The sequence below is a fragment of the Arachis ipaensis genome, chromosome B1 (genome assembly GCF_059453495.1).
Source record: "Arachis ipaensis isolate K30076 ecotype BB chromosome B1, ASM5945349v1, whole genome shotgun sequence".
NCBI lineage: Eukaryota > Viridiplantae > Streptophyta > Magnoliopsida > Fabales > Fabaceae > Arachis > Arachis ipaensis.
In genome coordinates this window covers 146,488,519-146,502,056 of record NC_142436.1, presented here as the reverse complement: position 1 = coordinate 146,502,056, position 13,538 = coordinate 146,488,519, and the positions used below count along the sequence as shown (strand labels likewise).

Here is a 13,538-nt window from a genome sequence, read left to right as displayed (position 1 = left end):
AAATTCTAATTAACACTAAATTAACTTAGTTAATAGACGAGTAAACTAATCCAAGTTTATTTTAATTTGGGTATTTACTTAAAAAAAAAAGAATACAGCAGACGCAGCTAGGTTGGGACGGACGAGCCAATGTTCGTCAGTTATCATGAGTTGAAGACTTGAGACAACATCATCCGAATATCCGATAGTGTTGTCCAGAAAGAACAAAAAACCACAGGTAGTTAAAACGAAAAATGATATAACGTTGGGCAAGCAAGCAGATAAGGAGTCACAGTCAAAACTAAAATGTTTGTAGTAGTAAGAGTTACATGGGTTGGGCCCAGTGCTTATAAAAGGCCCAATTCGCATAAAACAGAGACGAGTCAAGTCGTCGCTGATTTTCCTTTGATCGTCGTTGTCACATTTGTTACGCTCTATAACCTGAAAAGAAAAGTGCCACAACTCACTCAGCTCCCCCAATCGTTGCACACAGCTTCTAACACTACGGATTAATTACACACGCTCTCTCCCTCTCTCGCAAATTTCTCTCTCTTTCTCTCTCTTTCCCTCTCTAACTTTCTCTCTCTAGGGTTAGGGTTTCGTTCCAATTTAGTGTTGGCCAAGCTGGATAGGCACAGAGGAGACCGCTATGGAAACAATAACAACAACAACAACGATGATTCTCATGGCCACCGTCACTCTTCGAGGCCGCACTCTCGCTTCTCCGATTCTCCCATGACATACCACAACTCTCGTCGGAGCCCCGCGCACTTCCGCCCTGGAGGCCGCGGCTTCCACAGCTCGCCACGTCGCTCTCCCGCTGGGCCTGGAGGTTTCCACCCAATCGGCCCCGGCGAAGGGTTCGGGCCGATGGGTGGTGACGGTTACGGAGAATACGGGTTCAACACTTACCAGGCTCCTCCTCCGCAGCTGTCTGGTCACAAGCGAGGGTTTCGTGGAGTTTCGCCAGGTGAGTCTGAGTTTGAATTGGAGCTCTTCGTTTTCCGTTTGTTGGCATAATGTAATTTTGCGTGGTTTGGTTTAATCGCAATTGATTGAGCTGGGTGGCGTTGGCATGAGGCTTCTTGAGCTTTGGAGTTGGGATACGTTTTTTAAGAGTTTAAAGCTGTATTGAATATTGTTATTAAGAATTTAAAGTTGCTGTACGTAGTGGCAATTGCGGTTGTGATTGTCAGTTTACCCGGGAATCGTGTGCATAATTATATTGTTGTAAATTGCAGTGATCACAACACAACCGCACCTGATTACCTGAATCATAAATTCATAATTGAAAACCTGCAATTCGGATATATATTTTATAGAGGAGTGCTAGGGGACCAGCAATTTTTGTGTTTTGTAACCATCAATTGGCCATCAATAGTATTTTTAATGGTGTGAGATTACATCCAATGTTGAGAGATTACTCACTTTTCTTTTGATGGTTAAGTGCTGGCCACAAAACACAAAAGTTGCTGGCTCTCTAGACTTTCTCTATTTTATAATGCTGGTATTAGCTTACGTTTTTTACTTGCTTAAAGTACTGTTATAATTCGGTTCCTACCAGAGCTCCAGAATATATAGGCGTCCACTTATTCTGTTATTTTATAGCCATGGTTAGTTGGAGAAGGCTTGATTGTAGTTTTATATGTCCTGCAACATTAGTTGTTTCAGTTTTTGCTCTATTAATTTAATTTCACCCATGCTTTTTCTACCCTAATGTTTTCCATGTAAGCCCAGCATGACTTATGGCACTTGCTATCCTATAAATGAAATGATTGAAACATTTGTCCTTTTTAGATCGTTTTGATGGTGGAAACTTTGCCAAACTATTTGTTGGATCTGTGCCCCGAACAGCCACTGAAGAAGATGTAAGATATACTAACCGTGTTTATTGTTATTATATTGTTAAATTGTCAAGAGAGATCTAAACATAAATGCACTTGCTACAAACATGATGCCTTACAAGACGTTATGACATCGTTTAATCTATATAGCCAATCTCGCCTTGTGGGACAAGGCTTTGTTGTTATTGTCTAATGATTTAATGCTTTTCACAACATTGAAAGATATTAAACTAGTCTAGTATTTGATGACTAATTATTTCCTTGTCACGATCATGATGTTAGATTCGACCTTTGTTTGAGGAACATGGGAATGTGATTGAGGTTGCGCTGATCAAGGATAAAAAAACTGGGCAGCATCAAGGTATTTATAATTTTAATATGCCGAGACTGTTGTGATTTATATGCATCTTATTTCAGGTCCTTTGAGAGGCTGATGGGAGGAAAAATGAGCTCATCATCATCTCAGTTTGTTTTTGCAACAAGTTCAGGCTTGTTGGTTTTGGTTCCACCTTTTTTGTTCCTCGTCCTGTCATACCAGAAGGAGGCAAGACGTGTAAACCTGTAAGCTGCTCTTTGTATAGCAGATGGGATCTTGGAGGACCAAAAGATCCTGCTCTTGCAATTGTAGCTGCAGCAGTGGGGGCATTACCCAACAACTAATTGTAGTGGGAGTTTCGGATGCCATAGTTGTAGGGTTGTTTGTGTCAAGAATTTAGAAGGCAGTTTTTGTACAAAGGGAACAGAGAAAAACATTGGGATTGTTACAATTGAATGGTGTGAATCACAATGTATTTCTAGTGGTTTCATGTTTTTCATGTTTTGGTGAACATAATAGCTTATTGAATGGCTTGGCATGTCATATATCTGTTTTAATTCAATAAATTGCATGGGTCTGAAGTTGGGTTGACAAAATATGGGTGGTACACTTCATTAGTTCCCTTATGAATGCCAGACCGGTTGGTGATGTGACTGATGGATGTTCATTTGCAGCTTGTTATGTAAAGCGTAGGCGAGTGGATTCAGTTTTATTGTTGCGCTTATGTGATGGATTTACTTTAACGTTTCGTGATGGTGTGGATTTAGAATTATCATTATCTTTTGGAACATTTAATTTGCTTCGTCGTGATGCTAGGCATGCGATTACGTATAATTATGCCACCCCTTCCAAATTAATTTTGGAAGCCTGTGATTGCTTATGTGTCCTGGTTTGGGATAAAGATAGTGATGTCCACATACATGTATTTGTGGAGTTGGTATTTCCAACTGGTATAAGTCATTTATGCTTCTGCCTTCCCTTATTTGTGCTAAGGTTGGATTCACCATTTTGCTTCATTTATTAGAGCAGTTCAGTTTTTATACTAAGTAAATTACTAGGCATGAGTGTGTATTCAGCGCACATACTCATGTTTTGAACCAGTCGATTGTGAATATATTAGTACAAGGATTTCTGTTCTGTGGATCTATCTGGTGTAGTTGCTTTAGTTAATGTCTTCTCAAGCGAAGTTTCTCTCTCTGCCTTGAGAAAGTATAAATCTGCATAATATGTGACGTCAGCTTCTTATAAGAGATATGGAATAGAATTTTATTTGCTCAGCTAAAATTAGATACTGCTTATGATATAGTCTACTGGTGATAATTGCCAGTTGCCTGATTATGTGTTAGTATTCATTGTTTAGGATTTTTGGTCTCTTGACCTATGGGAACTTGTCAACATGGTCCATTGAAAATCCTGTGTTAATTGTTTTTTTTTTATAATTTCAATTGCTCATTATGCTCTTAAATTTTATTTAATCTATTGTCCTTTCCCATATAGTTGTTACAATGTGCACAATAAGACGTTGATCTCATTTGTTCAGTAATTAATAAGCATGGACAGAACTTTTTTTTCCCAACTTTCTATCTATCAAAACATTTTGTAGTTACTGTTAACCTTTGGTGGCAAATGAGTTCTTTGGTGGTTGTGGATTTATATTTGATATCTGTTGTGATGAAAAGGTGGGTTTGGGTTATAATTTTAATATAACTGCCATAAAAGATTTTTGTTGTGCAGGTTGTTGTTTCATAAAATATGCTACCTCAGAAGAAGCTGATCAGGCAATTAGAGCATTACACAATCAGCATACCCTTCCTGGAGTGAGTTGTAGTGCTTTTGAATCCTAAATACTGAACATTGAGGGAAATTTATGGTTAATAGTTTTCTGACACTTGTATTGCCAATTAGGGTGTTGGTCCTATCCAAGTACGCTATGCTGACGGGGAGCGGGAACGGCTTGGTAGCTATCTCTCTTTCTTCAAATTGATATATTTGAAAATTTTTAAATCCATATGTACATTACTCTCTCCTCCTCAAAATATGTGTCTCTTTTACTTTTTAGGTTCATTGAAAATTAATATATCTAGGCAGGGATTGTCCAAATATATTAATTTTTGAATGAATCTAAAATGTGAGACAGTTATTTTGATGAGGGACTATACAGAAAGATTAGATAATAACTACCCATAGGTTATAAGTTGAACATGTAGTTTCCTGCTGCTTTTACAAATTAAAATGTCTCTATAGCTATCAAAAAACCCTGTTAATTTTCATGTGAGGGGTTCTAATGATTGAAACATATTTATTATGAAAGAACATAAAAGGTTGATCATTGATGTTACAATCATTAGCTTTTCTTTTTTTTTTTTATATGGTAAAAGGTTGAAAAACATGTTTATTACATTTTTTTGTTAGTTCTTCTTATTTAACTTTCCATGCTTCAAGCCTTCTGTCTATTGCAGTATTAGCTTAATATTCCCCTCAAAAAGTTATTTGAACCCTAGTGAACTTTAGTTTTCAGTTTGAGCAATATCTTAGTAGATGAGGGAAAAAGGTGGGGGGAGACTTTTATGGCTGGGTGATCTTTTGTTGTATTTATTAAAGCATTAGTACTCAGGGTCATCGAACTTTCTTTGCTGACTTCTTCATGTTGCTGCAAACAATTTATGATAGGTGCAGTTGAGTACAAATTATTTGTGGGATCTCTGAACAAACAAGCTACAGTGAAGGAAGTTGAGGAAGTATGTGGCTTACTGATTAAGCTTCACACTAGATGTTATTATAGAAATATTTTCAGTGAAAAAACGGTTTGGTATTCAGAAGGAAAATTTTGGCACCAGGGAATTGATGCCTGGATTATTCAATGATTTATTTCTATCCAAAAATATATAAAGAAATTGTCTAATGAATTATTAAATCCACTCTTAATATTTAATTTCTGTTTACTATACTTCTTTAATTATGTGGTGGTTTTTTTTAGGTGGGGGGGAGTATTTTCCTTTCTTTTAATTTTAGCATGGAAGTAATAGATGTACCTCTTTGCTTCAGGTTTTCTCAAAATATGGGCGGGTTGAAGATGTTTATCTCATGCGTGATGAGAAAAAGCAAAGCCGTGGTATGTTTTTTTATCTGTTCGGAGATATAGCTAGGAACTGTAGGATGCCGGATTAACCTTTTACTTCATTCTTTGGGCCATGCTAACATTTATTCTGGTTTTGTCGTCCATGTCTCGTTATCTGTATTTCTGTTTGACGACAATATCCATTACATAATATTTTGCATCTTTTTTATTGAAGGATGTGGTTTTGTTAAATACTCGCATAGGGATATGGCATTGGCAGCTATAAATGCACTGAATGGGATTTATACAATGAGAGTAAGGAATATTTGAAGTTAGTAATGGTCCTCCTTATGGAAGTTTTCTGCTTTAATCTCTTGTACTTTGCTGCACAGGGTTGTGATCAACCTCTAATTGTGCGGTTTGCTGATCCCAAGAGACCTCGTCAAGGAGATTCTAGGTGAGCTGAAGTCTATTTTAACTCCAAAAATTTAACAAAATTGTTAAGTTGTGCAATTTTCATGCTTGACCCAGTGATTGCATTATGCTTACTGATATCATTTATCAATCCCAAACTAGAAGTAATATGTTCTATTTAGTATTTGGCAATCTGAACTACAGCTTTGTTCAAATTTGAGGTTGCTATTAACTGATAAGTTGATGAAAGGTATTGTGGACCTCATTTTTATGCACTCAACAAGTTTTTATTTTCTATTACAATCATGGGTGAACGAAAGGAGTTTATTTTTTGTATTTGAATTTGAAATTTTGAATCAGGTAATATTCTTGATGCGTGAGTTCTGACATATAAATGAGTGTGCTGTGTTGTGTAAGAGCCTGGCATCTAGATTAAGTAGAAGAATGAAACAATAATAGAAGGGCAAGGAAGATGGAGTGATATCAGTGAGATGTCACCCAATTTCCTAGTATTTATTATTAGTAAAAAGAGGGTATAACATAAGTATCCGGTATTCAAGAGACTTGATTCTCTCCTAAGTCCTAAAGTCTGATCTCATCTCATCTTTTTTCCTTCCCTCATAACAGAATGCTCTCTCTCACTCACCTTCCAGCTAGGCAAGTTAGTTACGATACCCACCATAGCCCATAATTCACTCAATAACAGTTAAGTCCCTAATTTTTAATTAGCTTGGTACCTAACATGTTGCAAAGAAACAGACATAAATCAATAAGCTGATACCCAAATGGCTGTCCTATATGTACTATTTTTGGTGTCCTACATATTATTCAAACTTTGAAATGCTTTATATATATCTCAAAGTTGTTACAGAAAATTTTCTTGCTCATTTCAGGGGTCCTGCACTTGGTGGCCCAGGATATGGTTCTAGATTTGATGCACCAGGCCCAAGGTATAATGTACATCCATGCCCTTTTACTTCTTTCTTGTATCTCTTCATTCTCCTGTGTCTATATATACATATGTATTTGTGGTTCGGTGATGTAATGTTTCATTCTGTATAACATCGTGCAGATTTCCATCAAATATTACTGATCCCATGGGTGATCGTATGCCTCCTCCTAATGCTTGGCGTCCAATGCATGCACCAAATATGGGCCCATCCCCGAATGCTGGTTTTCATGCGGTGGGGCCTCCAATGCTTCCAAGGTCTGGTGACATGGCATTGCCTACAAATCCAGTAAGTATAAACTAAGAGATATGAAGTTATGCTTGCCCAAATACAACTTTTCCCTTCTGAAATGTGGTGCGTCTACTGTTTATGTTAGTATTGAATTTGTTCTGGATTCTGTGAAGTCTGGTCATGCCAAGAATGAACAATCCTATTTAATGTGTTGTCTATTAATTTGATGAGTAGAACTATAACTGCAAAATTTTGTATGTATCTATTGACATAAGTCATCCTCCTTTTAATCACGTAGCATAGTGTTGGCAGGGCTATGGGGAAAAGGGAGGGGATCATAGAATTTATTAATACTGTTGAAAATGCTGTCTTTTATTGTACTTCAAAAAAAAAAAAAAACCCAAAGTTGTGCTTGTATTTCGATTAAATGGGACAAATGGAAATGTTAACTGTTAATTGGTATAGGTATTTAGTTTATGATGAAAATGGCGGGAGTTGATGGAAACATGAAATCTGTTTGTACTAAACTAGAACTTCGTTGCTATATGTTATTGGCCAATCATCCTTCCTAGATCTATTATAGAAAAAGATGTATTAGTTGCTGGTTGTGTGATCTTTTCTCTAAACCTTTTACCCTTCTTCCTCCATCATTTGTTTATTTTTTTTCAATGATCTGGTTGGTCACAACATCTATTGTTTATACTAAAATGAAATGCAGGGTGGTCCTATGACTGGCATGGGAGGTCCAATAGATGACCGTTTCCAAGTGCAAAATTTTCCACCATTTTCACAACAGGTATAATTAAATAATCAGCAGTTTGACATGAATTAATAATTGGGGTTTACTGCTTGTTTGCTACCCTAAAATAAAAGAGAATAATACATTAATGTCACTGTCAGAATTTCAACCAGCCTATGCCACAAATTCCACCAGCCAACCAGCAACAACAAATAGCACCATTGCACAAACCGACACAATCTTCTCAGGAGTTGCCTCCTTCCCACCAGTCGTACCCGCAAGGTCCAACACCCTACTTACAAACTCCACCACCTTCATCTGTACGGCATCCTGGCCAGCCACAACTTCCACTCCCTGCTGGTTCTCTACCTTCACAGCAGATACATAGCATGAGTGGGCAGTTCCCAACTTCACAACCCCAAGCTCAGCCGAGTTCTTTGGCTACTGCATTTCCCCAGGCACCTCTTGATACCAGCGGAAAATCTGGTACAACTTTGGCTACTTCAAATAAACAGCAAGTTCCCACTGGGCAGCAGCAGACAGTTCAACCTCTTCAGCAATCCCCCTCTCAGTTAGCTCAGATGCTGTCACAGCAAACTCAGACTTTACAAGCAAGCTTTCATTCCTCCCAGCAGGCCTTCTCCCAGCTCCAACAACAACTACAGATGATACAACCATCTAGTCAGGCTAATACATTGCAGCAAAATTCAGAAGCTACTAAAAATCAGGTATTCTTGGTTAAAATCTGCTTGGCTTAGCCTTTTTAGATTCTAGTTTTTCAATTTCTCACTTTGGATTAGGTTTCACGTTTTGCGGATTAGTGTTTCTGCTTGATTTTTATTAAGTAGAATGTGGACGTGTGGAAATTGTTTTGAATCAGTTTTACTTCAAAGCTTTTGATAGTTGCAGTTCTTCCATCGATGGTATTATTAGAGTTGACATATGGTTATAGTGTATAGTAGTGTTCGTGGGATGCATCATTTATAATTCTTTGAGGAAGCTTCGCAGTAACATTCCTCTGCTAATGCTTTCTACCTGTAGTCTCAATGGGCTGGGACCATACCGCAGACCATGGTCAGCACTGCTGCAGAAATTCCTTCATCTGCATCTGCTTCTGCTTCTGCTTCTGCTGCTGTCCCAGTGGTAAGCCCAAACACAGCTATTGTGAAATGTAATTGGACAGAGCATTTATCTCCAGAGGGTTTCAAGTATTACTACAATAGTGTCACTGGTGAAAGTAGGGTAAGAATTTGTTTTTTATTTGTCATTATCTTCCCTGACTTATAATTCACTTGAGTAGTTGAGTAACTATTGTTAACTGTAATGAACCTATAGTGGGAGAAACCAGAGGAGTTGACATTATATGAACAGCAAAAGCAACAGCAAATGATGTCTATTCAGCAGTCTCAGTCTCAGTCACAGCCTTCAGTAATATCTGCTCAGCAACTTCCTCAAGTCCAACAGGTTCAGCCTCAAGGTAATCAAGGCCGGGTTCTCCACCATCAACAAATGCAGCAGCCCCCAGTGGTAAGCATATCTATGATATTCTTGCATTGTAAAAAGATTTTATGTTGCTGACTTTGCATTTTGCAATTCTAGTTCCAGGCATACGGAGTTACAGGTCACCAAGGTATTCAGGTAAAACTATTCTTGCCAACACTTGGTTAAATCGCTAGAGAGATGATTCCCGATGTTCTTCATAATCAGTCCATGGAGCCTCTGGCACTTTATGTTGTCATTATTTTGGTAGCTCCTTTTTGTTGTATTAATTGGAACTACTGCTTCTATTCAGGATTATAAACAGATACAGGCATCTGGAATTTCTGCTGTTGATGCTGGACGCTACTCTCAGGTATTCCGAGGTTTACACTTCACATCTTTCATTTGTGTTATTATGTCCTTCAGTCTAATGTTATTTCATGAATCAATTCCAGGGTATCCAAACTTCTCAAGAGTGGATGTGGAAAAATAAGCCTGCAGGTTCCAATCCTTGCACCCACTTCTCTACCCTGCCCCAAATGTGCATCCACACGTGTGCACATGCATATGCACACACAAACCACATGAATTTCAATTAAAAAATAGGATGGACTAATGTTGCCATCACCTTGCTATTTTACCTTGATGTCGGTGGGGAATTCTTTATGGGATAGTTTCGCTAGAAGGGTAGTTAGTGAACGCCACAGTTTTTCAATTGTAGTATCTTTTCGATTTCCGTTGTTTCTCTGAGTTTGGGTTGGGACTTGAAAGGAGGTAACTTGTCAATTTTGTTGGTTAAGAATGCTGAAGATATTTGTTCAAGCATTCTTATTACTCTTTTCACTTCCAGTGCTGACATATCTTTCTATTCTATTTGCACCCGCAGGAGTTTGAACTTGGATTTTTTGAGCTTTGAGGCAGCAGATGGAGATGTTTCAGCCTTTCAATGGCTGTAAAAAGAGAATCTCTAATCGCTCAAAGGTAGGGCACTGTCACCTTCATTCTACTTCAAAATGGCATGTAACCCCGTTTATTGTCATTCATGAGTTATTTTGGCCCTTGTTGGGGTTTATTTATCTAATATAATATTAGCAGCTCAGGCCCAACACCAAGGGCCGTGGGGTCATACCTATACCAATATCCAAAACGCCCTACCAGAGAGCGTCTTACGTCTTGTGTAACATAAGCTTCGATTTAATTATAAATTATAAATTTTTAACACAAAAATAATTGCAGGAACATCGTAGATGAAATTTCTTAGGTATCGGTACTGTCGTTTCATATAGTAGCGAAGCATGACACCTGCTTCGTATGAGTTAAGATAATACTCGGATTAGTTGAGTATGATAAAATTATTTTAAAAAAAATGTGTGAAACAATATTAAAAATCATTAGTCAAGTTACATATAAAATTGGTTCTTAAATTTATCTTTTTCTCTTCTTCCATGCAAAGTTGATGCTGGATAGGTGAATGAGATAGCGCTTCATTTTGTTTGTGGTGGGGATAGACGGATTGTTTTATGTTGCGCCCTTATTTTAGTAGTTCTACATAGTACGATTCTGTGTCAACCGATAATGGTAGTTTGCGATGTCGTTACGATATCCGTTCGTTTTTTCCCCGTCGGGAAATCTCAACACATGAAATGTGTTCCGTTTACGGAAGTCTTAAGTGCGATTGAAGTTTTCTATTTTTCGGATTTAGCAAGAAGCTTCTTGATGTTCTGTTGGAGAATCTTATTGGTCCAAGTAGTATTTTAGACTCACTCAATTTAAATGTTGAAAGACGACTACGTCTATAAATATTCGTATACTCCCAACTGCAAAGGGAAACTAGAGCTTTAAGACGCTGCTTTATGGGTTTGATAAATCTTATAATGGTAATAACTAGCAAGTTCCAAGTATATAAGACTAAGCAATAAGGTATGTCGATGCCAACTATAATTTGATTCCATATTATAAAAAGGATTAATTAGGTAAGTTAATAGTTCGGCAGTCCCTTCGAATCTGGCCATCAATTTGAGTATTCGAACCCAAACTTCCCATCTTCACCATTGAATATCTGAAGTCGTCAAAAAAAGCAGATGGATCCTCGACATAGGTTTCCACAATTTGTCGTGTATGATCATTCCCATTGACGAGGGCTTGGTCTGACGGCAGTAGCCCCTCCCCAGAAAGTAGATTAACGTAGTACTGGCTGTCAAATGTAGCTGGTGTAGCGAGGTCAAGGTGTGCAACTTTGTTGGTGTTATCTTCTCCTGAACACAGCTGTTGCAACGACTCGATGAATTGCATATTAACATCTGATGAGTCACTGCTACTCTGTAGGCGACTGCTAAATGTCGAGCATCGCGCTTTTCCAATTGTATGAGCACCTGAAATAATCACATAGAATTTACACTTTGTTTTTGTTTGTCAACAAATGCAAGAATTCAAGAGATGATTGATTAACCTGATAAGGCCACCATGTCTTGAAGATTAAGTCCGACATTCTGGAACTTAGTCAAGAGGTCATCAACCGTTGAATTTGGAGCTGGGATGTTATTATTTGCTGCTTCCTTGCTTGCACTTATGCTATCTTTTCTTCCCATTTTCACTTCCCAAGCTGGACCTCCTGACTGTGTAGCTTAACAAATTCATTAGTGGAATGAAAACGAAAACGAAAATGTAAGTAATGGATAACCAAAGCAACAAGGACGAACCAGAACGACAGAATCTCGAGCAACAGTTGCCAATATATCAGCACAAGAGACAGTTTCAGGACACACTAATTCTAGCTCTGATTTGATTGCGTCGATCACTTCAAAGCCTCTTAACGAATTCAGGTTTGGAGCTGCACTCTTCTCACCCACAAAATCATCTCTGTCATCTAACAGAACCGAAGCATCACATCCCTGGAAACAATTATTATTGTTATTATAAACATTTGATGGAAGTAATTAATTTGTGCAGTGAAAAAAAGAAACTAAAGAATGTCTTGCATTGACAAAGCAATCATGGAAATGCAGCCTAAGTAACGAGGCTGCCATTCTGGAGTCTTGAGATATAGCTTGTTCCACCCATGAGAAGATTATTGCTTCTGCTTCCGGGCAACTATATTGGTATGTGTCACTCCCTAATGGACACCCACTATCACCATCACCATCACCATTTGCACTTGTTGAACTCGCCTTCATCAACATTAAGCACAACAATACTAACTGCATGCCCATTATTGTATATCTCACTGTTAAGGTAGCACTAATGGATTTGCATGCTTAACACTGCATGCTCTTCTATATATATATATATTGAGGAGTAAAGGTGATGAAATAGATGGAAGACACAGTCAATAATAAAGAGTGGTTAGTAATGTATCTGAATCTGTATCACTATGATTACCTAATGCCATGTGCATACCCTACAATTCGTTTTGCATTCAAAATTCATTTTCATCTTTCACACACTAAGCGTATCCCATATCATGTTTCAAAATAGGTTACTATCTTTTATTAAATAATTTAGTCAAATTATTTAATAGGTTTCAGTTATCATCTTTATATAAAGACATCTTTGTCAAACTTTCAAAATAAAGGGGAAAATGTTATATGAGTAAAGGTTTTTGAATAAAAATAATGTTTTACTGGAAAACCAAATTAGTTACAATTACACATGCCGCCAACAGATCATGACGTTGATCCATCATGCTGAGTAAGAATTTCACATGGATGTCTTTTGAAGGATCATGCGAATTAATACTGGTCAGAAGTTGATTCATGGGCTACTTTAAAATGAGTAAAGAAAGATAGGAGATAATGTGAGGCCCAAAATGACATAAATCTTGATCCAGTGGTACCAGCCCAACTCTAGTGGAATCCATTCAACATTGAGTTTTACCAACCCACCCCTCATCCATTTTATGCCAGTGTTTGATTTTCTAAACTCTATCCAATTTCCATGATAATTTACGGATATTTCAGTTTTAGAATAATGTATTTAGATTTTTTAAATTTTAAATTTTATTTCAAATGGTAAAGTGTGATTTTTTATTATTTATTTTATAAATAGGATAAAAAAATATAAAAAAATCAATAATAAAAGATAATACTTTATCTTTTAAAATAAAAATTTAAAAGATTCAAATGATAAAATAACAATATTAATTCCCTCTATTCCCTCTATGTAACAATTTGACAGTCAATCACTTTTGATACGCTTTAAAGAATTTGTAATTTATAACCACAACACAACGACTTTGGCTTTCTAATTAGAAAAACTAAAATCTTGGAGTGCCCAATGGCTGGTTGCCAGTTGCCACCGCCATACTCTAAGGATTCAGAGTTATCCATATACCTTTATTTTTGGCTAATCACTTACCTATGAACGGTTAGGTGTGATATTTTAAAATAATTATGCTATATCTACACTAAAAATTAATTATTTATATATAAATATGTTATAATTAATTTAATAATTAATTTTTTTATGTACGTATGTAACATTTTTTATTTCTCAATCATAATTATGATTATATAAAGTGAATATGAATAAG

The 13,538-nt window shown here is 37.0% G+C and overlaps 2 protein-coding genes across 2 annotated transcripts; one reads left to right on the top strand and one right to left on the bottom strand.

The window, feature by feature from the left end:
• The first annotated feature begins 356 nt into the window (after window positions 1-356).
• FCA (flowering time control protein FCA) lies at window positions 357-10,237 on the top strand. Its single transcript, XM_016342812.3, has 19 exons — window positions 357-949; window positions 1,777-1,847; window positions 2,106-2,184; window positions 3,874-3,956; window positions 4,045-4,096; window positions 4,810-4,877; window positions 5,185-5,251; window positions 5,433-5,512; window positions 5,590-5,654; window positions 6,505-6,561; window positions 6,684-6,849; window positions 7,511-7,588; window positions 7,693-8,259; window positions 8,573-8,773; window positions 8,867-9,058; window positions 9,131-9,169; window positions 9,324-9,383; window positions 9,466-9,511; window positions 9,897-10,237. The coding sequence occupies exons 1-19, from the start codon at window positions 715-717 to the stop codon at window positions 9,902-9,904; spliced, it is 2,214 nt and encodes a 737-aa protein (XP_016198298.1). The 5' UTR covers window positions 357-714; the 3' UTR covers window positions 9,905-10,237.
• A 738-nt stretch (window positions 10,238-10,975) lies between these two features.
• On the bottom strand, window positions 10,976-12,219 carry LOC107614838 (peroxidase superfamily protein). The gene is made up of 4 exons (XM_016316972.3): window positions 11,989-12,219; window positions 11,710-11,901; window positions 11,460-11,625; window positions 10,976-11,382 (listed from the first exon to the last, which is right to left on the bottom strand). The coding sequence occupies exons 1-4, from the start codon at window positions 12,217-12,219 to the stop codon at window positions 10,976-10,978; spliced, it is 996 nt and encodes a 331-aa protein (XP_016172458.1).
• Between the last annotated feature and the right edge of the window lie 1,319 nt (window positions 12,220-13,538).